General features: G+C 47.3%; 1 protein-coding gene across 2 annotated transcripts; it reads left to right on the top strand.

Moving 5' to 3' along the window:
• The first annotated feature begins 232 nt into the window (after positions 1-232).
• ACP6 (acid phosphatase 6, lysophosphatidic) lies at positions 233-19,066 on the top strand. 2 transcript variants are annotated; one of them, XM_067727508.1, is made up of 10 exons: positions 233-894; positions 7,794-7,922; positions 8,041-8,171; positions 8,753-8,916; positions 11,925-12,012; positions 12,866-12,998; positions 14,238-14,338; positions 16,460-16,555; positions 18,057-18,222; positions 18,867-19,066. In XM_067727508.1, exons 1-10 carry the CDS (start codon positions 697-699, stop codon positions 19,008-19,010), a joined length of 1,350 nt encoding a protein of 449 aa, XP_067583609.1. In that variant the 5' UTR covers positions 233-696; the 3' UTR covers positions 19,011-19,066. The 2 variants fall into 2 exon arrangements, with proteins under 2 accessions (XP_067583609.1, XP_067583610.1); XM_067727509.1 differs by having other exon boundaries at positions 236-894; positions 8,753-8,832.
• The last annotated feature ends 347 nt before the right edge of the window (positions 19,067-19,413 follow it).

Below are 19,413 nucleotides of genomic sequence, written 5' to 3'. Positions count from 1 at the left end.
AAACTCGCGGACTCACTCCTACACACGCTGACCGCCAGCTCCTGGAGACTTCCAACCTGCGCCTGAGGGGCTAGGCCCACTGCCGGGGGCGGGGTAATACCTCCCGGGGAGGGCCAGCGGCGCGCAGCATTGTGGGAGTTGTAGTTCTCGCAACTCAGAGCCTCCGGATAGGAGTCACCGCGGGACTCGTTTTCCCGTGCTCCTCTGCGCGGGTCCGCTTGGGGCAGGTCCCCGGGTGGGTGAGAAAGTGGGTGGGAGCTTGCTTATAAAAAAGTGGAGTCGAGTGATCTGTGTTAATGGAGTCACTGTCGCCCAGGAACTCTGGGCAGGTTCCTGTCCCGTCAAGAGTGCTGGAGGCCGAACTTGGAATCCAAGTTTAAGGTTCCCTAGAGGACGAAGGATAAGGAGCTGAGCTCCCCGCTCCCCCTCCCAGTCTGCGGCGGGAGAGGCCACCCCCGACCCTGGTTAAAACTCCCGGGGAGTCATCGCTGCTCCCACCTCTGCTTCTTCCCCCACGCTCCCACTCGGGGTCCCCTTCACAGCTGGGAGTCGCAGCGGTCGCAGCTTGGGCGGGTGGATGTGCTCGCCCACCGGTTCCCGGGAACTTGGGGGCGGCTGCTGAGCCCCGTCGATCGCGGAGGACTTGTATTCGCTTTCTGCACCCTCACCCCGGAGAGGAGCCGAGGGGTTTCCCCCATGATCTCCCGGATCTTCAGGGTGCGCATGTGGGCCCCTGTCGGCGTCCTGACCTCGCTGGCGTACTGCCTCCACGAGCGGCGGGGGGCTGACGACCAGAATTCCGTCGACCGAAGCCTGCTGGAGCTGAAAATGGTGCAAGTCGTGTTTCGACACGGGGCGCGGAGCCCTCTCAAGGCGCTTCCGCGGGAGGAGCAGGTGAGAGTTCGGCGGGGCTGGTGGGGCGAGGACTGTGTGGCCAACCAGTGGCGGGCCGGGCTCTTCGCCCCAACACACACCACCTTTGGAATTTTACGCTCACGGAGCGCGGGTTCGGGCTGGGTCCAGACAAAGGGAAAACAAGTTTGAGCAAAGGTGCTGGCCTGGTGCCCGCCCCTGACCCCCCCAAGATCCCTCGGACTCTCGGATTGTAGGACAGACCGGAAACTTCCAGTTACGCCCCCCGATGGCTGTGACGAAGCACAGCTAGAAGTAGTAGTGTGCTTCCCATGGTGCTATAAATCTCCTAGGATCTTGTTAAAATGCAGATTATGATTCCGCCGACGTGGGGTAGGGCCTGAGATTCTGCATTTCTAATAAATATTTGTGGGAACTTGAGTACAAGGGTGTAGTGCATTTATGTGTGACCATTTTGGCGGTTGTCAAAGAGTTGCAGGGACCTTTGTGCCAGGAACCACCCTAACTGGGATCGCAGTGGATAACAGGTTAATACCTTTGGGAACAGAATTTACTGCAGCTTTCTCTCAGGGTTTGCTGGATACCATTTGAGATCCTGAAGATTTTTTTGGTAATAAGTGCTGTATCTTGGAGCTCTCCCTTTTTATTTTGGGTTCCTAAACCTATTGTGGAAGGAATCTGAGGTAGGAAAAATAATTTTTAATTGTTCAGTCTTGTGGCTTATGTCTTAAAATCTACCTGGTTTTGGTCAGGATAATTATGATTAAAGTACAAGTAGTCAGTTTTGAAAATGATTACCCTTTCTGGATTTGATTCTTGGGGAGAGCCAGTAAAGATCTCTGGCCTTTCATAGCAGGCAGGCCTGTGATTGAAGAACTGTCTTCCTAGAGAAGATAAATAGGAAACCTGAAATCCCCAGGCACCCAGGTGTCAAACTTAACCTGTGAGGTGCTTTTGCATTGTTGGTTCTCCAGGTTGATGTTGGAGCAGGTTCAACAGGATGTCCCAATCTGATACTAGACATACTCATGGTGATAGCTGCTTTTAAGAAACCCTCAAGGTTGTACAACTCACATTGTACAACTGAAAACCCAGTTTTTAAAGCTGGCCACACATGAAATCAAACCTCTAAAGCACTTCCCACACAAATGAATAAATTTTGTCAGGCATTTAATTCTATTATCAGATTTCTAGTTAGCCTTTCTATATGGCTATACCACATTCTATCTGGTGCCTGAATTCCATTCCTTTCCTTCTCTTTCTTTCTTTCCTTTTTTTGTATACTTTGACCTTTTTTTCAGTCTCTTACTTTGCCTTTTTATATTAGGTCACTAAATTTTCCTTATAGTTTTGTACATAGCCCATCTCTTGTGTACTCTCCTTTCTTCGCCATTTATTCTCGGTACAGAAAGGCTGTATGGAAAATAACATACAAGAATAGAAGGCAAAGTTATCAGTGATGGCAGTGAATAAAAGTCTGAATGTCTAGGCCTGGACCTCCTACAGACAGTATATGTGCTCCCTAAAGGACCCAGAAAAAGATTTAGATTCTTTTAGATTCTCCTGAGCCAGTGGATGTGCGATGGGTATCTTCTGCCTTTATGCTGGAAGCGGCAGTTGTAGCTCAGGTAGACTGCCAGCTTCATTCAATTTCTGTCTTTGTAGCCACAAAATATAGAGAATCTGAGTCCTCGGTGTTATTTTGCAATTAGATAAGGCGCATTACCTCTTTTGCCTGCTCACATTCTCTAGACTTTAGGCAGATGCACTGAACGTCTTTGGTTATCTTGTATGAAGTCTTGTGCATAAAAGCGAGGGGTAGAACCAGCTCTTGTTCAACTTAGGCTATGAGCAAGTATCATCAGCCTCCTGTAACTTGTTTCTGGATATTCTCTCTCAGGTTTTTTTTTTTTTTGCAAGCTCCAATTTAATAGAGGTTGTTATTGGGATTTTCTAATCTTTGTGGTTCTGCTATTAATTATAGTCAGAAAGGACTTTGACAACAATTCTAAAACTAAAATTGCCTTTGGTAGATATTTCCAGACTTCTGACTAGTTTATAGATAAACTTATGTGACAAGTCAATCCGTTCAGTTATCTCACAAATCCTCAGAAAATATCATTGTTTAAAACTAGTTGTTTTATTGAGTTGTTTTCTTATGGCTTGAATGGCTGATGAATTAACCTATCTTCCTAAAAGTTGTATCTGTGCTCTGGAAATAAAACTCTGGAACTTGATTGTCCATTTCTTCTGGTTGTTAGATTAGATCCAGGTACGCTTTCAAAAGATAAATTTGGCCCTACTTTTGGATTTCCCTCAGCGCCTCTCTATATGATGGCAAAATAGCCCCCAACCCAGGAAGATTCCTCAGTTTTTATAAAATAAAGTCCGACCCATTCCAGCTCCACCGTTCATGAAGACATTTGGGTCCATATTTATTTGATAGTGTAGATGAGCTAGGAAGGATAATGTCGGTATCAGTGTTGACTAATACTTATTCAAAACTCAACTAAGAGCAACCGTTTTCAGGAAGCATTACACAAAGTATGTCCCAGTCAATCCATCCATTCCTGTGCAGTGGTGGTTCTTAACCTTGGTGGGACCTCGGACTCAACTGGGGAGCTTTAGAAAATACTGATGCCTAGGTCTGTCTCCCAGAGATTCTGATTTCATTGACCCAGAGCATCCAGATATGGTAAAAGGTCCTCTGGTGAAGCCTTAGAGTCATCTGGACTGGGTAGCATTTAAAAAACGGAGGCCCCATCCCCAGGAGATCTGGATGTCATTAGCCCAGGAGGGGGCTCAGGCATCAGTAACTTTAAAACAACTTCCCAGTGATACTACTGTGCAGTGTGCAAGGTTTCAAATCATTAGTTTATTCTAAAATCTACACCTGCAAGTTCTTGTTTACTTTTACGTAGATTGTTTTTCTTTTACCTGAATGTAGCATATCGATCCCAGTGTAGTACCGTCTTCATGGAAATGTGCTTTGGTGAGATGCTATCATTCTGTGTCGAGGGAACAATGAGAAGCAATCCCACAAAACTCATTGCTGCGACTACTGAAAAGATGTTCATTATATCCTCTTTATGAGGACCCTTGGGAGGAATTTGTCTGTTAGCATGAGAAATGGTGTGCTTCTCCTGAACAGTTGCCTTGCTTTTATCTTTAAGCTTGTCTAGCTGATCAAGTTTCTCCTTGTACATAAAAGCCAGAAAGCTTAGTGCTGACTCTTTTGGCCCACCTACAGTAAGTATATGGATCTTCATAGCATGTATTTTTTTGAGAAACTTTATTACTCTATCCGTATTTTTGGTCCCTATATACTCATTTGCTTTTGTCTTTCTTGTCTACCTTGAATTGCTTATCTTACTATATTTTAGGTATTGCTACCACTTACTTTATGTTAATTCTTGAAAATGGATAAATAAATAAAATTATAAAGTTAGTCTTTGCCACTAACTCCGAAGCTGAGAAGCAGGCACGAGAATGAGAGTGTGTATGTGGGATGGACACCGTGTATGGAGCTCATGTATCCTCCATCCTTGAAAATTTGAAAATGTGTACTCTAGGCTTGACATCACCTAGACCTCAGGAGTCATCTCCTAGGAAAGCCAGAGATCCTCTCTTGGTGAATGCACCTAACAGGAGGAGGTTTCGTAGTGTGGCCGAATGGGCCCTGTGGACCTGGTATCAGGACCTGTGCTTAGACACTGGGCTTACAAGGATGGATAATTCAATCTCAGCTGTAAAAGAGAGAAGAGTTTACAATGGGATGAAGGAGAGAGACAAAACAGATTCCAATTATAGGAATATGCGGGGAGTGCTGGGAACTCAGAGGAGGTGTCTGAAACATAAATCGTACAAACCTGAACTCAGTTTGTCAGCTGTTCTTCTGTCTTGGCCTTAGTTTTAGTCAAGGAGTTCCTCCATTACCCTTTACCACCTTAGACACCCAGACTCAAAATCAAAGTCATTTTCTCTTTATTCTTTCTTGTTTACCTACCAGTATAGCCTCCAAATAAAGCTTTTATCTACTCACTTGCCAGGTTTGACTCACAAGTCTTGAATCCACCCCTTCTATTCCTGCTGCCTTAGATGAGGCCTTAGGCTCTCACCAGCTCTATGGCAGACGTCTTGAAATTGGCTTTTCTGCGTTGAGTCTTTCCATTTCAATTGTGATCTATACTGATGGCTTTCAAACTATTCTATGGAGCCTGCTGGCGAAGGGGATGCTGAGTGGCTAGGGTTCTGAGTTCCCACTCCCACTTAAACTAGAGGAACTCCAGTTTTTGCCTTTAAATATACAAATCTAACTCAACCTGATACTTGCTAATTTAAAAGTTTGAAAACCACTCCCACGTTCAGGCAAACCAAGCCACTTCTTTCCTCTATATATTCTTCCCCATCTCTGCTTTGCTCAAGCTTCCTACCTATTCTTAGAATTCTGAATACCACCCTCTCTTCTTACCTACCTCTTACTCTCACGTCCTGGTCTCTGCTTGTCTAACTCCTATTCATTTCAAATACCATTCCTTCATGAAACTTTTCCTGAATCCTCAGCCAGAAGAGAAGGTCTGTCTTGCCTTTGAACTACAATGGCCTTCCTCCGGTTTCTTGTAGCACATAGTTTCTATTTTAGTTCTGCTATCATTTACATACATAGCTTGCTGTCTCTACTAACCGGAAAATCCAAAAAAGGCAGGGTCATGTTATCTCAATCTTGGTATCTTCCACAGGATCTAGCAAATCGTTGAAGCTATTTTTTCCCCACCTTGGCCGCGCAGCTTGTGGGATCTTAGTTCCCCAACCGGGGATGGAACCTGTGCCCCCTGCAATGGAAGTGCAGAGCCCTAACCACTGGACTGCCAGGGAATTCCCTGTTGGAGCTGTTAATTATGCCTACTGTGTGCCAGGCCCTTTGTTGGACATCCAAAATGCAGAGGTCCATAGATGACACAGGCTCTGCTCTCAGGAGCTAAGTCTACTGAGCAGGACAGACTAGTAAAGGGACTTGTCTAATACAGTTTGGTAAAGGCTACCGAAAAGATCCACTGAGGCTGCTGTGAGAGCACAGGGCCAAGGTCACAGCTTCTGGGAACATTTAAGCTGTTTTGTGGAATGAACAGAAGTCTTTCCAGACGAAAGGGAAGAGAAAATTCCAGGTAGAAGGAACATGAGGTTGAAAGGCCAGGAGGTGTGGGGATGGTGTTCTAGGAAACAGAGTTGTGCGGCTAGAGAAGAAGTGTGTAGGGCAGGGAAGAATTGGTGAAGAGAGAGAGGCAGGGGCCATCATGCAGCCATGAGCCCTTGAAGGGTTTTATGAAGGGAAGTTATAGTATTAGAACTTTGAAAGGAGGAGCAGTGATTAAAAGATTGTAGGAAGAAGGTCTCGGCTCTGAACACCCAGTCTTCTGATATCAGTTGCTGTAGCACCAGCAGGGGAAGAAGCTCAGGTGTTTGGAGACCGGGTGCAGGTGAGGCTGAGACAATGTCTTTTGGAAGAATGGACCTGGGACTCCCAGTAGCCGTCTCCTGGGATATTTCTGGGAGGCACCAAGATAAATACAATGCTGTGTGACATCGTAGGTTTTCAAAGGTTAGTCTTAAAACAAAATGAAGCAGTAAGAAATTGAGTTATATATTGTAAGTGCTGTAGGAATTCAGATAAGAAGACAACTACTGAAAGCTGGCGCAGTCACAGCTGGGGAGGTAAGGCTTGAGCTGTCATTGAACCTTGGAGAGAAGCTGGATGGACAGAGACGGACAGGAGTCCCTCCGAGCAAGGGAAGCAAAGCTGAAAGAAGATGTAGAGGAAGCAGTGGGTATGGTCTGGCCTGGGTAGGGGAAGAGAGAGGCGTAGTGGCAGTATAGCTGGGGACAGAGGCTGGGCCAAAAGTCCTGAAAGGCAGACGCTTCTCTCTTGGAACATTGGGAAAAAGCTATTGATATGATGAGAGTGGCCCAGCAAGATGAATCGGGTGGTTATGTATATATGGTTTGGGGGGTGGGAGGGAGAGAGCCTGTCACAGGACTTTGCCTGAGGTAATAAGGTTTTATACTCTAATAATAAGATAAAAGAAGGACCAGTGGGAGTAACATTTTTTCTAGCCAGTGATCCACGGGGTTTGGGGTGGGGATGGGGGAGCAGCGGGGCGAGTCAGAGGTTTGAGTCTTGGCACCTGGGAGGATTGGGGTAGCCTTGAGAATCATAGTCAGTTGGGAAGAGGGGCTGGTATATGAGATTAGAAGAAAAGACTTTTGTTTTTAAAATTGAAGGCATCACATCGGACTCAGTGCGTGTAAGAATTTTATGGGCAGTTGGCAGTTGGAGCTGTGAGGCCTATGACTACTTGTTATGTTTCGAAAATCAGTACAGTTGGGGCAGGAGCCAGACTGCAAGGAAAAAAAGAAGATGGTGAAGAAGTGAAGGTTTCTTAGAGGGCAGCTACTTACTTGAGAATTTGGATGAAAGGAAGGGAAATACGTAGTAGTTACCAGAGTCCTTAAGGAGGGGCCATAAAAGCCTGCAGGTTGATTTCTTAAAAATTCTTAAGTATACGGTCACTGAGATTATATCATATTCATTCACTTATTCCGTCATTAGTTCATTCATTCATTCGCCACGGCACGCTGGCTGCTTCTCCCCTTTACTTCAGTCTGGGCTTAGTGCCAGAGCAACACCTTAACAGTGAGTACTAGTGTAGCAATAACAGGACTTGGGCTGAGGACGCTTGGAATAATAAATCGCAGTCTTTTCTTCCCTTAATTGGAGCTGGAGTGAAAGTTTCTTTCCTTCCTTCCCATAGGAAGGTTGCTTGTCTAGTGTCAGTGTGATTCTAGCTTTGTGCTGCTGGATATTAATGCTCTAAGTTTCAAGAAGCTTTTAAACAATGTGTTGTTTTTTGTGGTCACAACAGGTAGAGTGGAAACCCCAGCTACTAGAGGTCCCACCCCAAACTCGGTTTGATTACACAGTCACCAATCTAGCTGGTGGCCCGAAGCCACATTCTCCTTTCGACTCTCAGTACCACGAGACCACGCTGAAGGTGAGCGATGCTTCCCTGCTCTGGGAAGCCCCCTGCAGAGCTGTGATGGTTTGCTCTGGCCTGAGGTTAGCAGGCCACCAGATGTTTTCATTCTCCTCTCCTTCCTCCCCCACCTCAGGGGGGCATGTTTGCTGGACAGCTGACCAAGGTGGGCATGCAGCAGATGTTTGCCCTGGGAGAGAGGCTGAGGAAGAACTACGTGGAGGACATCCCCTTTCTTTCTCCAACCTTCAACCCACTGGAGGTCTTGTGAGTCACTTGAAAAAGGGATGTTGCACCCAGTGTAAGGTCCTGAGCATGAGAAAATCTGCCCTGATGCCCCAGGTGGTTCCCACTCTCATCCAAGGTAGTCTGGGGGGCTGCGAGGGCGATCTGGCTGTGACATCTGTCATCCCATTGATCGCCAGGGTTTGATTCTGCTGATCTGGCTGGCTAGGCGGGTGTCCCCTTCCTCTCGCACCTCTCCATGTGTGTCCCTCCCGAAGCTGCACGCTCGGTCGAAGAGGACGACCTTCCCCGATAGAGGAGGACCATTCTCCGGTCAAGGGTATACGAGAAGCTGCTCTCCCCTGTTAGAACCTCCAAGGTAGTCTGGGAGGAGTTACCCTAGTACAGTAGGATTCAGTGAACAAGTGGTCACCGGAGGTCACATTCATTGGCCTTCAGGTCCCTTGGGCAGCCATCCCACAGAGAGATAAAGGATACTTCCCTGCCCTATAGCTCCCCTTATGTAGTCTTGAAAGCCTCCCAGCTGCTCTGTGGAATAAGGTGGAGTGTACATATGAATCTTCCTTTTATGAGTTAATCTACCTTTTTGGTTTTTTCCCCAGCATTCGTTCCACTAACATATATCGGAATCTGGAGTCTACCCGGTGTTTGCTGGCTGGGCTTTTCCAATGTCAGAAAGAAGGTTTGAGTTTGGGCTCTACGAGTCAGCCCCTGTCCCTGAGGAGCCTCTTCTTCTCACTTCCAAAGCCCTGCTCCCTCTTTCTTGGTATCTGTCCCCTTGGTCTCTCTCCTCCTGCTCAGGTAGCTTCCATGGTGTACCTACTCCTCTGGCAGGCCCCTCCCCATCTGGCCTGCTGCTGCCCTTGTCAGCCTGACCTGCACACCTGCAGCAATGCGTCAGCTGCTCTGATGCGCCTCTGGCTCCTGACTTCTCCTCTCAAGCGTCTACACAAGCTGCATGAGGCAGCCCCAGCCAGGTCTCGTGAACAGTCCTGGGGCCTTTTTGTTTAGTAGAGACGCTGCTGAAAAGAAAGGAGGGCAGGAGGGACCCTTTGCTGGGTCCTGGGTCTGCTGCTACTGCCCTGGTCTTGGTGGTAATCCACAGCGTGCCCCAGATGGTATTAACAGTACTCCGTACCGCCTTTCCTAGTTAAGAAAGTCTGTCGAGTTTGGGTTTTGACCTGTTCAGCCAGTGAATGAGCACAGCTAGTGATTCTCAACCTTTTCACCACCAAGAACTACATTTAGTATTTTCCTTTATGGATCTCATGTGTTGAGGCCCTTTGACTATCAAATGAAGCCATATCTTGTCATTTGTAATTGATTGAAATTTACATTGAACTGCTGGTCTGAGTTTCAGATCATCATGACCTCACCAATATTAAAATACTAAAACGATGCCATAAGGCAGAGGTTCTTGTTATTTTCTTTAGCTTCTGTAGCAGTATCTCAAATAGAGATAAAACTTCCATCAGGCTTTTAAAAAATTCGTAAAAATACAGAACCTCCAGGCCAAAGGAGGCTGGCCTTGCCCCCAGCTGGCTTGGGTACTGCTGCTAGTTCTGGCCGAAGTTGGCGGAACACAAACAGCAAGCCTAAGTAACATAAAGCAAATAGGATGGGCTGCTCCTTACCTCTTGGGAGCCCCTGAGTTTAGGAATAATCCATAGTGCCTGGCCTTCTGAAAGCTGTTCACTTGCTCAGCTTCTAAAAGGCAAATGTCCTCTCCTCAGAACCACCTAAAGTGTAACTGAGGTAGGAAAGGGGTTTCTTGGTGCAGGGAAGGAAGTGGTATCATCACCAGCCTCTGGTGTGGCTGCCTGGGTAGCCGCTCCCTGCACTGGACCCAGACATCCTCACAGTCCAGTTTGACTCCTGTCACAGCTACTTCCATGCCTTGGCCAGTATCAAGGGATTTGAATAGACCTAAGAACCCCACAAGGTGCTACCATTGGTGGAAGTGGTGCAACTTTGGGATATTGTTTCAAGAGTAAAATCCTAGAGAAGGCCCAGAGGGTTTTGAGTAAACTACAGAGAATCAGGCTGGTGGGGGGAAGCTGGAAGGTGTTGGTCTGCACCGTTTGGTCTTTCATTCATTCAATGCGTATCTGAGTGCCAACTCAAATGTGCCTTATTTACGATAAACTGTAGGTCCATTATCCAGACACTAATGTCAGGTACCAGGTAGGAATTATCATGTGTTAATTAGAGGTTTAAATCATAGTTACTATTATTCTCACATTTAAAGGACTTACTATACATAAATATTGTTCTAAGAGCTTTGCGGATATTAACTTGTTTAATTCTTGTGATAACCCTGTGAGGCAGGTAACATTATCCCCATTTTACAGATAAGAGAACTAAGGCACAGAGAGGCTAAATGACTCTCTGAGGAACACAAAGCTGGTAAATGGAGGAGCTGGGATTTAAACGCTGGCAGTCTGGCTTCGCAATCCATACCCTTCCCTCTTGTGCTCTCCTGCTTCTCAGAAAACATGTATATCTGGAGAGGGCCTCTGATCATTTGGTCTATTCTTTTTTACAACGTTTCCTGCGGAACCCCAGGATTCTTCAGAGGGGTCAGAAACTACAGAAAAGGAGGGGGTTGGGGCATGCAGGTAGACTATACTTTGGACCCCTACCTTGAAGCCATCAGCACCTTTTCTTTTATTACCTTATCTAATAGTGGGAGAAAGAAGCTTCCACTGCTTTAGAAACAATTGAAAATTGCTGATACTAGTCTCATCCCTTCGATTTACACGTGAGCCCCAGAGAAGGGAAGTGACTTCCCAGGGCCATCCTACTGGTTAGTTATAGATTCAGGCCTAAACTCATGACTTTCAGTCTGATTTGCTTTTTCTGTCCAGACCAACATAGTGTGTCTGAATACTGGTATTCTACTCAAGTCACCATAGGCTACTGTTAAATACTGAGGTTTGGGCTATCAATAATTTGTTCGGAAATAATAGCTCTTTGGGGTTTAGATTCACCTAATCACTCCGTGGATTGACCTCAGTGAATTCCATAAAGCTTCTCTGCCATCAGAGAAGGTGAGGCTTGAGCTGGGTAGAACAGGGCGCTACCACAGGCCATTGCCATCTCTGGCACAGAGCAAAGCATGGGAAGGTGCTAGAGCACTTTTCTTGGGCGTTGTTGGACGGGACAAGGGTACTCGTGAGCTCTGAACAGGAGCAAGGTGCTGTGAGGTCTGTAAGAAACACTGTAGTCTAGTCTTTGGTTCCTGGTAGTTCATCTGGAAGCCTGGGTTTTCTTTTGGGCGAGGCCATGGGGTCTGAGAGAATTTGTGACCCTGTGGCCACCCTTCTCAGATTGTCATGTCAGTCACCATACTGGCCTATAGGATCGGACTTTGGGAAGCAAGAATGTCACCTAGTTCTGATAAAGTGAGGGAGGACGCATTCTTTATTAGAATCCCCAGGTACTGGTGGTACCTCGAGGCGACGTTTTTTGGACTGGGTCATGGACGTGCCAGTCTGATCGGCACCTGTACCTGCTCTCGGCTATAGGTGGCCCAGCAGGAGAGGTTGTGCTGGACAAAACAAGGCTGCTACTGCTTTCTCCATTGCTCAGACCGCAGCAGAGCTCCTGTTGGCAAGGCCAGGGCATGTTGAAGGCATTCACTGTCCTTAAGGGGATGATCTGCCTCTGGGAGCAGCTCCGTCTGTGTAGACAGAGAGAAGAAGAAGGGGGTGGAGCTGCTGGGAAGAACAAGCTGAAGCCTCTTCCCACCTGTGCTTCCCACATTCCTTCCAGGACCCATCATCATCCACACTGATGAAGCAAGCTCTGAAGTCTTGTACCCCAACTACCAAAACTGCCAGAGGCTCCGGGAAAGAACCAGGTAACTGCCCCTGATTCTTGCTCACCAGGGGTGAACCGGCAGCTTTTTACCACCTTAGCTGGCAGGCGCTCCCTGAAGTGAGGGCCTGCCCAGGCTGGCCGTGCTGGTGGATAAGGAATGAAAGAGATCGCATTAAGCTCAGGTCTGCCATCAACTGTCCAGGAAGTGAGGCAGCTCTTACTCACAGTGACAGGCTAACAGTGAAGGTACAGGATGCCTGGGGAGAGCCACACGCTGGGCTGGAAAGATGGTGTATACAGCCATGCGTGGGGCTTTGCCGTTTGCCAAGCATTATCCTCTCTTCAATCGTTCAATGCTCTCAGACGGGGCAGATGAAGAACCTTACAGAAAAGATGATTAAATAAAGATGAGTAAGTCAGTCATCAAACTGCAAATCCAGATGGACGAGCAGAAGAAGACACAGCTTCCCCTTTTCTTACCAGCGCTCTGCCGTGTAGGATAGACTGGTTTGGGCTGATGGCACTTGGCCGTTTTCAGGTATTTCTGGTCTGCACTGAAACTATGTAGTATGTGTTCCCCCAGAAGAAGGAGAATGCTGTTTTCAAGCAGACCTGGCCATGCTTGCATTGTTTTTGATAATGCTAGAGTGGGATTTGGAAAATCCAGGTTATTATTCTAGTCCTGGTACATACTAACTTCCTTTTACAAGTCATTTGACCTCATAGAGTCTTAGTTTATTCATCTATACCATGGCAATAATACTAGCTAACCCCAGTGAGTCGTCGTTGAAGGTTAAATGAGATCCCAAATGAAGAATGAGATACACTTTGTCAACTGTTAATCACTATACAGTATGATGAAATATAAAGAGTAACTTTTTATTTTTTGGCAGAGGCCGGAGGCAGGCTGCTTCTTTGCAGCCAGGGATCTCAGAGGATTTGAAGAAGGTGAAGGAAGGGATGGGCATTGCCAGTAGCGATGGAGTGGACTTCCTCATCCTCCTGGACAACATGGCTGCTGAGCAGGTGGGCTGGCTGTCCTCCTCGGGCCCTGGGGCTGGGGGACCCTGGGGGAGGCTTGGTGGGCTGCCTCCTGAGTTAGAACTGGGTGGAGAGCTCCTGGCTTGGAGGCAGCTGTGATAGGACTTGCAGACAGAATGGACGTGGGAACTGAGGGATAGGGAACAATCAAGGAGGACCCCTTACTGGGTTGGGAGCCCAGACATTTAACTCTCAACCAGAGTTTCTTAAAGCACATTCACCAGAATGCTCATGATGTGAGTGTGTATTACGTGGGCAGGCAGGGGTGGGGTGGGTGATGGTAGGGAGAGATTATTGTCTAAAAATTTTGGAATCCCTCTTTAATGTATCACTTTTTGGAGAGTCTGTACACACGTCAGCATATTAAAGAATCTGAGAAGCCTGTAGTAAAGAAAGTTGGTTCATCCTTAAGTCTGTTTTTCTCAAACTTGTTTAGCCATAGAATCTTTTTTATCTAATAAATACTGAAGACCGCACAATAGGAAATGCTGTCCTAGATTCAAAAGTCGGAAACCCGGGCTTTCCTGGTGGCGCAGTGGTTGAGAGTCCGCCTGCCGATGCAGGGGACACGGGTTCGTGCCCCGGTCCAGGAAGATCCCACATGCCGCGGAGCGGCTGGGCCCGTGAGCCATGGCCGCTGAGCCTGCGCGTCCGGAGCCTGTACTCTGCAACGGGAGAGGCCGCAGCAGTGAGAGGCCCGTGTACCGCAAAAAAAAAAAAAGTCGGACACCCAAAGGCAGTATAGCCTGGATCTTCCTTCCTTCTCTTGTGAAGTTGATGGTGTGCCCTGAAGGCAGAAATGCACCTTGTGCTTATGTGTAAAATAGGTTTAAGTTTAATAAGCAGGAGTTTGCATATATAACATATTTATATGGCATACTTTTTAGAAATCATCTTGGGGAAAATGAAGGCCAAGTAGAAATTTATGAATTCCTTACCTTGTATTCTATTCAATTTTTTGTTTTTTTTTTAGCTTAAGAAAATACAAATTTTTTTTACTTTGGGGTAGATGAGGAGTATCAGAAAAAGGAAAAACAATTTTTTTTCCTGGGCCTTTAGATCTCAAGGAATAGCTTCCGACAGGCCTTGGGGACATAGATTTTTGAGCTGTTAAGGCTCTCCCCAGGAGAAGACAGGCCCCTAGGGCTCCATGGAAGCTGATTGGCTGCCAGGCTCAGTGGATGAGAAGCATTTCTTTCAAAAACTGTACCTTGGACCTTTCAGGTGCATAGCCTCCCGAGCTGCCCCACGCTGAAGAGGTTTGCATGGATGATTGAGCAGAGAGCAGTGGACACAGCCTTGTACATCCTGCAAAGGGAAGACAGGTAAGGAGCCTCTTCAGCTGCTGGCATAAAGTCACACTTGGTCATACCTCCCAGTGTTTGGGGAAGGGGGCTCATCAGGCCTGCTCACACTTGTTAGCTGGCATCTCTGTGTGCAGAGGCCGAGATCACCCCATTCTCCTGGACTTCTGAATGGACTCGGCCCTAGGTCCTTTCATTTCCAGAGCTGCGACTAGTGACCTAGTGCTTCCATTCACTGTTACACAGACCCGGGAGCCACCACTCGACTGGATTTCTCTTAATCACTGACTTTTTCCTTTGCTTTAAGTTTCAAAAGATTGGGGTGGTGGGGATGCTGAAGGAAGAATCATTATTGCTATTTTATTCATCACATTACAATTTACAAGCACCTTCCTGTTCTCGCTGTGAGGTGGGTGTCATTATCCCTGACAAGTCCAAGTCCTCGCTTTAGAGATGGAGAAACTGGACCTGAGAGATGTGGGCTACCTTGCCCAGGCTCAGCTAGCAAGTGGCAGAGGCGGGACTTGAACCCAGATCTTCTGACCGCCAGTCCTGTGTTTTCTCTGTTTTACTGGTACTTAGGGCTCTGTTTTTAGAAGACATATTTCCTGACTGCCAGAATGGGGAATGCCTCTCTTACCAAATTTCAAAAAATACCTTTCTGTGATTGGTTCAAAGCATTCAGCTTGTCCTCAGAATAGGTGACTTGGTAGAGAGGGGAGATGGGAAGTAGAGGAACAGTCCTGGGGAAGATGAGTGGGAGGAAAAAGCAGCTAACATTTCAAGAATTTGCTTGGTCTTGCATAAGCATAGGAGCCTCTGCCTGCTTTTCTCCCACGCAGAGTCAGTGTGTCCACTTTGCACTTGCCTCGGGCATCTGGAAGGCTCCAGTCGCGCCACTCAGCTTGCTGCCACTCCCAGTGACTTGTCTCCTTCCCTCATCTTTTCCTGAAGTGGCCCCACTGGACCTAAATTGTCACTCACTGCCTTCCCCTCCACCAACACATACACACATATTTAGTAAATATAGCTTTGCGGCCCGTGTATTGTCCGTTGCATCCGCTCATCTCAGCCCGTGTAGCGTGAAAGCAGCCATAGATCATATGCAAACAAATGGGCACGACTGTGTTCCAATAAAACTCTCTTTACAAAAACAGGCAGGTGGGTTGGATTTGGCCCATGGCCATAGTTTGCTTTCTCCTGGTAAAGCGTTTCACACAAGACCTGATCCATTCTCCTTTCCGTTAGCCCTGGTTTCATAAAACTGATGTTTCTTCAAGGACAAATGGTTACAACTTCACAGTGCCATCCAACTTGGCTTGGCCTGCACACATTCTTCTGGAAAGCGTATCTGCATACTCCTCAGCTATTGCTTCAACTTTCCTTGATTTATAAAGGTGGCCATTTACCCAGTCACCATGAGTAAAGATTGGTCTAAGCCAATCATGGCAACCCCGTTTCCTTTTGTCAGTGATTGGGTTCTGGGAATTCTGGGAGAGGTTTTTTTTTTCCTCTTTGATAAAAAGTGTGAGGCACCCAAACCAAGCCTTTTTGCTACTTACTAGCCCCCATCTTTCAGCTTTATTTGCTACTGTGAGAAGATATGCTTTGAGTAGAGGTACCACCTTGTGATCATGAGGTTGACAGTCCTGAGAATGAAAGTGGTGGACCCACAGCGCCAAGCCTGGGAGCACTAGTGTTGAACTTCTTGTTAAATAAACAAGAAAAGTCCTTATGGTCTAAATTCCAAAGAAGCGTAGGAAGTGTAGTTTAGGCAGTTCCTTTGGATGACTTTTCTAAGGGCCTTCTGGAATTCCTGGAATTCATTACACCGTGTCCTTCCCAGTTTTGTTCTTTTAACCGTGAAGGCCTGGTTCTCCATGACTTATCCTGTCTCAGCTGTGTTCTTACCAGGTCTATATCCTGCTGCTGTTATTGTTGGCAGTCTTTGCGCACAGAGAGCCCTCAGACTTGTGGCAGCGCTGTTTTTCTCCTTACCGCCTGTCACTGTCCCTCATGCATCCCTTGTCTTTTCTCAGCTCTGTCTCATTGGGCTCATGAGGTGCAAGGGGGCAGAACTAGCCTGCATCCCTTGTGTGCCAGGTGCCTGCTAGGTACTTAAATATTGTTTACTCGCCATAGGGAAAGCCTTCAGATGGCAGTGGGCCAATTCCTCCACATTCTGGAAAGCAACCTGCTGAAAGTCGTGGACCCTGCCACCCCGCCCGGCAAGACCAGGTACCTGGCCCAGCAGCTCAGCTAGGTGTGGCTGGGGGCAGTGGGGGTGGAGGTGGGGACGGGGTGGCGTCTGGCTGCAGGGAGAGAACCCAGGTTCTGGGAGGGCAAGAACGAGGCTGTCAGTGACTGAAAGTAGATGTTTAAGAGGCCACGTGTCCCAGAGACATTCACAACATTTCTACCTTTCTTCCTGCCACACCTGTCCTACCATGTTCGGAAATTTTATTTCAGTAAAAAAGAACCCTAAATTTATTTTTCCCTTTTTTTTTTTTAACTAATTGAACATGTGTCCAATGGAGTAGCTAATTAGGACATCACACTGATTTGGTATTATAATAGCCCCAAACACTGATAATTGCTTAATAGATTGTTTGAACACCTTCATTGAGTATACAGGAAGGTAGGATTTCTACTGGGCATTTAAAAATGTTGGAAGTGGCTTGTGAACATCCACTGCCACTTTTGGAGTGCCTGGAACCCCAGGTTAGGGACCATGGATTTGGAATGTTGTGTGTCCTGGGCACTTGCTAAGCAAAGTGTGGTCTGCAGATAAACAGCTTCACTGTCACCTGGGGTTGTTAGAGTTTCTGGCCCCAGCCTGACCCACTGAATCAGAATCTGCATTTTAACAAGACACCCAGGTGGTTTGTAAGCGCCCTAATATTGGAGAAGGACTGTTGTAGACTGCCTTCTTGAGGGAAAGAATTGTACGTAGTTAGAAATGCGCGATGAGTGTGGGAAAGGTAGGGGACAGTGAGTTGAAATAGGAACTTTCAGGAACTTAGGGCCTAGATTTATAATAGCAAATCATGTGAATGACCTTCCCTGTCCTTCACAGACCTGCAATGACAATATATTTCTTACTGACCTTTGCCACCTTGCCCCGCCTCAGCCTTGTGTCTGTAGAGTACTGTAGGGTCCAATGCTAGCCTTCTAGGTTGAGGGTCAACAAATAAAATCCTCAGTGTTTCCCAAGAGACAGATACAGGGTTCAGGTAGATATAGATTAAAAGGCAACTTTATTACTGATTAAAGCCCATTTAGAGAATGTATTGAGGGCCAAACAGGCATATTAATGAAATGGACTTAATTCCCCCAAACTGCAAGCTTCCCCAACAAGGAGAGCTTGCTCTGCTAAACTCATCACACAGCCGAGAGCAGGAAGAACATTTGCTGTAGGCAGGCGGGTCCCGAAGAGAAGAGAGAGGTAGAGCTGTGCCACACATGCCCAGTTTCTTCTTCAAAACTCACCGGGGGAGGAGTAGGTGGTTGGTCGGGCCCGAGGAGGCCAGGAGAGCTACTCCAGTGGGGATCCCTCCTCATGAAAACAAGGGGCATGCGGATGAGGGTCCTCCCCACGATCTACTTCAAAGGAGTTTTTTAGTAGGCTCAGCTGATTCGTAGATGTCACCGGTGTCCTCGCTCACGAAGGCAGCAGTGTCCTGGCCTCCAGAGTCCTAAGGTAAAGAATTAATTGTGAAGAACTGTTTTCTTCTTGCAGAAAGCTGTACCTCTATGCAGCTCATGACGTGACCCTCATGCCTCTCTTAATGGCCCTGGGGATTTTTGACCACAAATGGCCCCCGTTTGCTGTGGACCTGACCATGGAACTCTACCAGCACCGGGAGTCTAAGGAGTGGTTTGTGCAGCTCTATTACCGCGGGGAGGTAAGAGCTCTGGGGTGGGGTTGGGAGGTGGCTGGGCGACCCCACCCGCCCGGTTTAGCACCAAGTCTCCCTCCTCGGGCCCAGGGAGTCTCCACTGGCACCTGAGCTCTCTGAATTCTCTCAAGGCTGTGGCCCAGGGTTAAGGCAGAACTGGGCATATAGTGGCAGGCTGGGACTTGGGCCTTATCCCTTATCTTCTAAGAATAGGACCACCCTTCTCTTCTCCTGAGTGTCTCTGCCAGGATGTAACACCCTGACTGTGAGGCCTGCTTTGAACATTAATGATGGTGTCTCTGGGAGGCGATGTTTACGGTCAGCACTCTTGGTACCTTGGCTGCTTCAGCAGGTTGCTGTCCAGGGCAGGGGCGAGAGCACTCCCCACGGCTTAGACCTTTAGCCTTCCCAGCTCACGAGTAAACATGAGTGTGTTTTCCCAGTCAGTTCAACCAACCGTTCTTGAGGGACTTTCACAAGCAGGGCATAGTGCTCTTAATCTGAAAGTTGACCAGTTATTGGGACCTTCCTGGCTGTTATATGTGTGTATACGCACACCATTGGGTCAAAGCCTTTCAGAACCCCGGGCACAGCTGAAAACAGCCAGACAGGGTCCTCAGTGCCCCTGCTGAGTTCTGTCTCTTCCGCAGGAGCAGGTGCCGAAAGGTTGCCCTGACCGGCTGTGTCCGCTGGACAAGTTCTTGAACACCATGTCGATTTATACCTTGAGCCCAGAAAAATACCACACACTCTGCTCTGAAGCCCAAGTGATGGGACTTGGAAATAGAGAGTGAGTGATTTGTACAAGTAGGATGTGTTGATTTTTTGAATAAAATGCCTTTATACAATGCCTCCAGCTGTTGTGTTTGGGAAAGGCAGGAACAAGGGTTAAGGTACTTTAACATGAGGGAAGGATATTTCCCTCCTGTAGGTGTATTAGGGTCTCTTCTTGAAAGGAAAAGACATGTAATGTTGAGACCAGAATGATATATCCTATTTTGTGGCTTGATTTCCATGGCCAGAAGCAGCTGCCTGTGACATAGGCTGGGGACATCATGACCCTGTAGAATTGAGTGTGGGTTTGGACTTCAGTTCTTTTTTCTTATCTTCATTTCACAAACATATATTGAGCACCTACTAAGCAGTGATCATTATAAAGGTGAAAGGTTACTGCCCTCAAGTTGTTTCAGTCCAGTA

Source organism: Pseudorca crassidens, chromosome 2 (genome assembly GCF_039906515.1).
Source record: "Pseudorca crassidens isolate mPseCra1 chromosome 2, mPseCra1.hap1, whole genome shotgun sequence".
Lineage (NCBI taxonomy): Eukaryota > Metazoa > Chordata > Mammalia > Artiodactyla > Delphinidae > Pseudorca > Pseudorca crassidens.
This window is presented reverse-complemented; position numbering and strand designations above follow the sequence as displayed.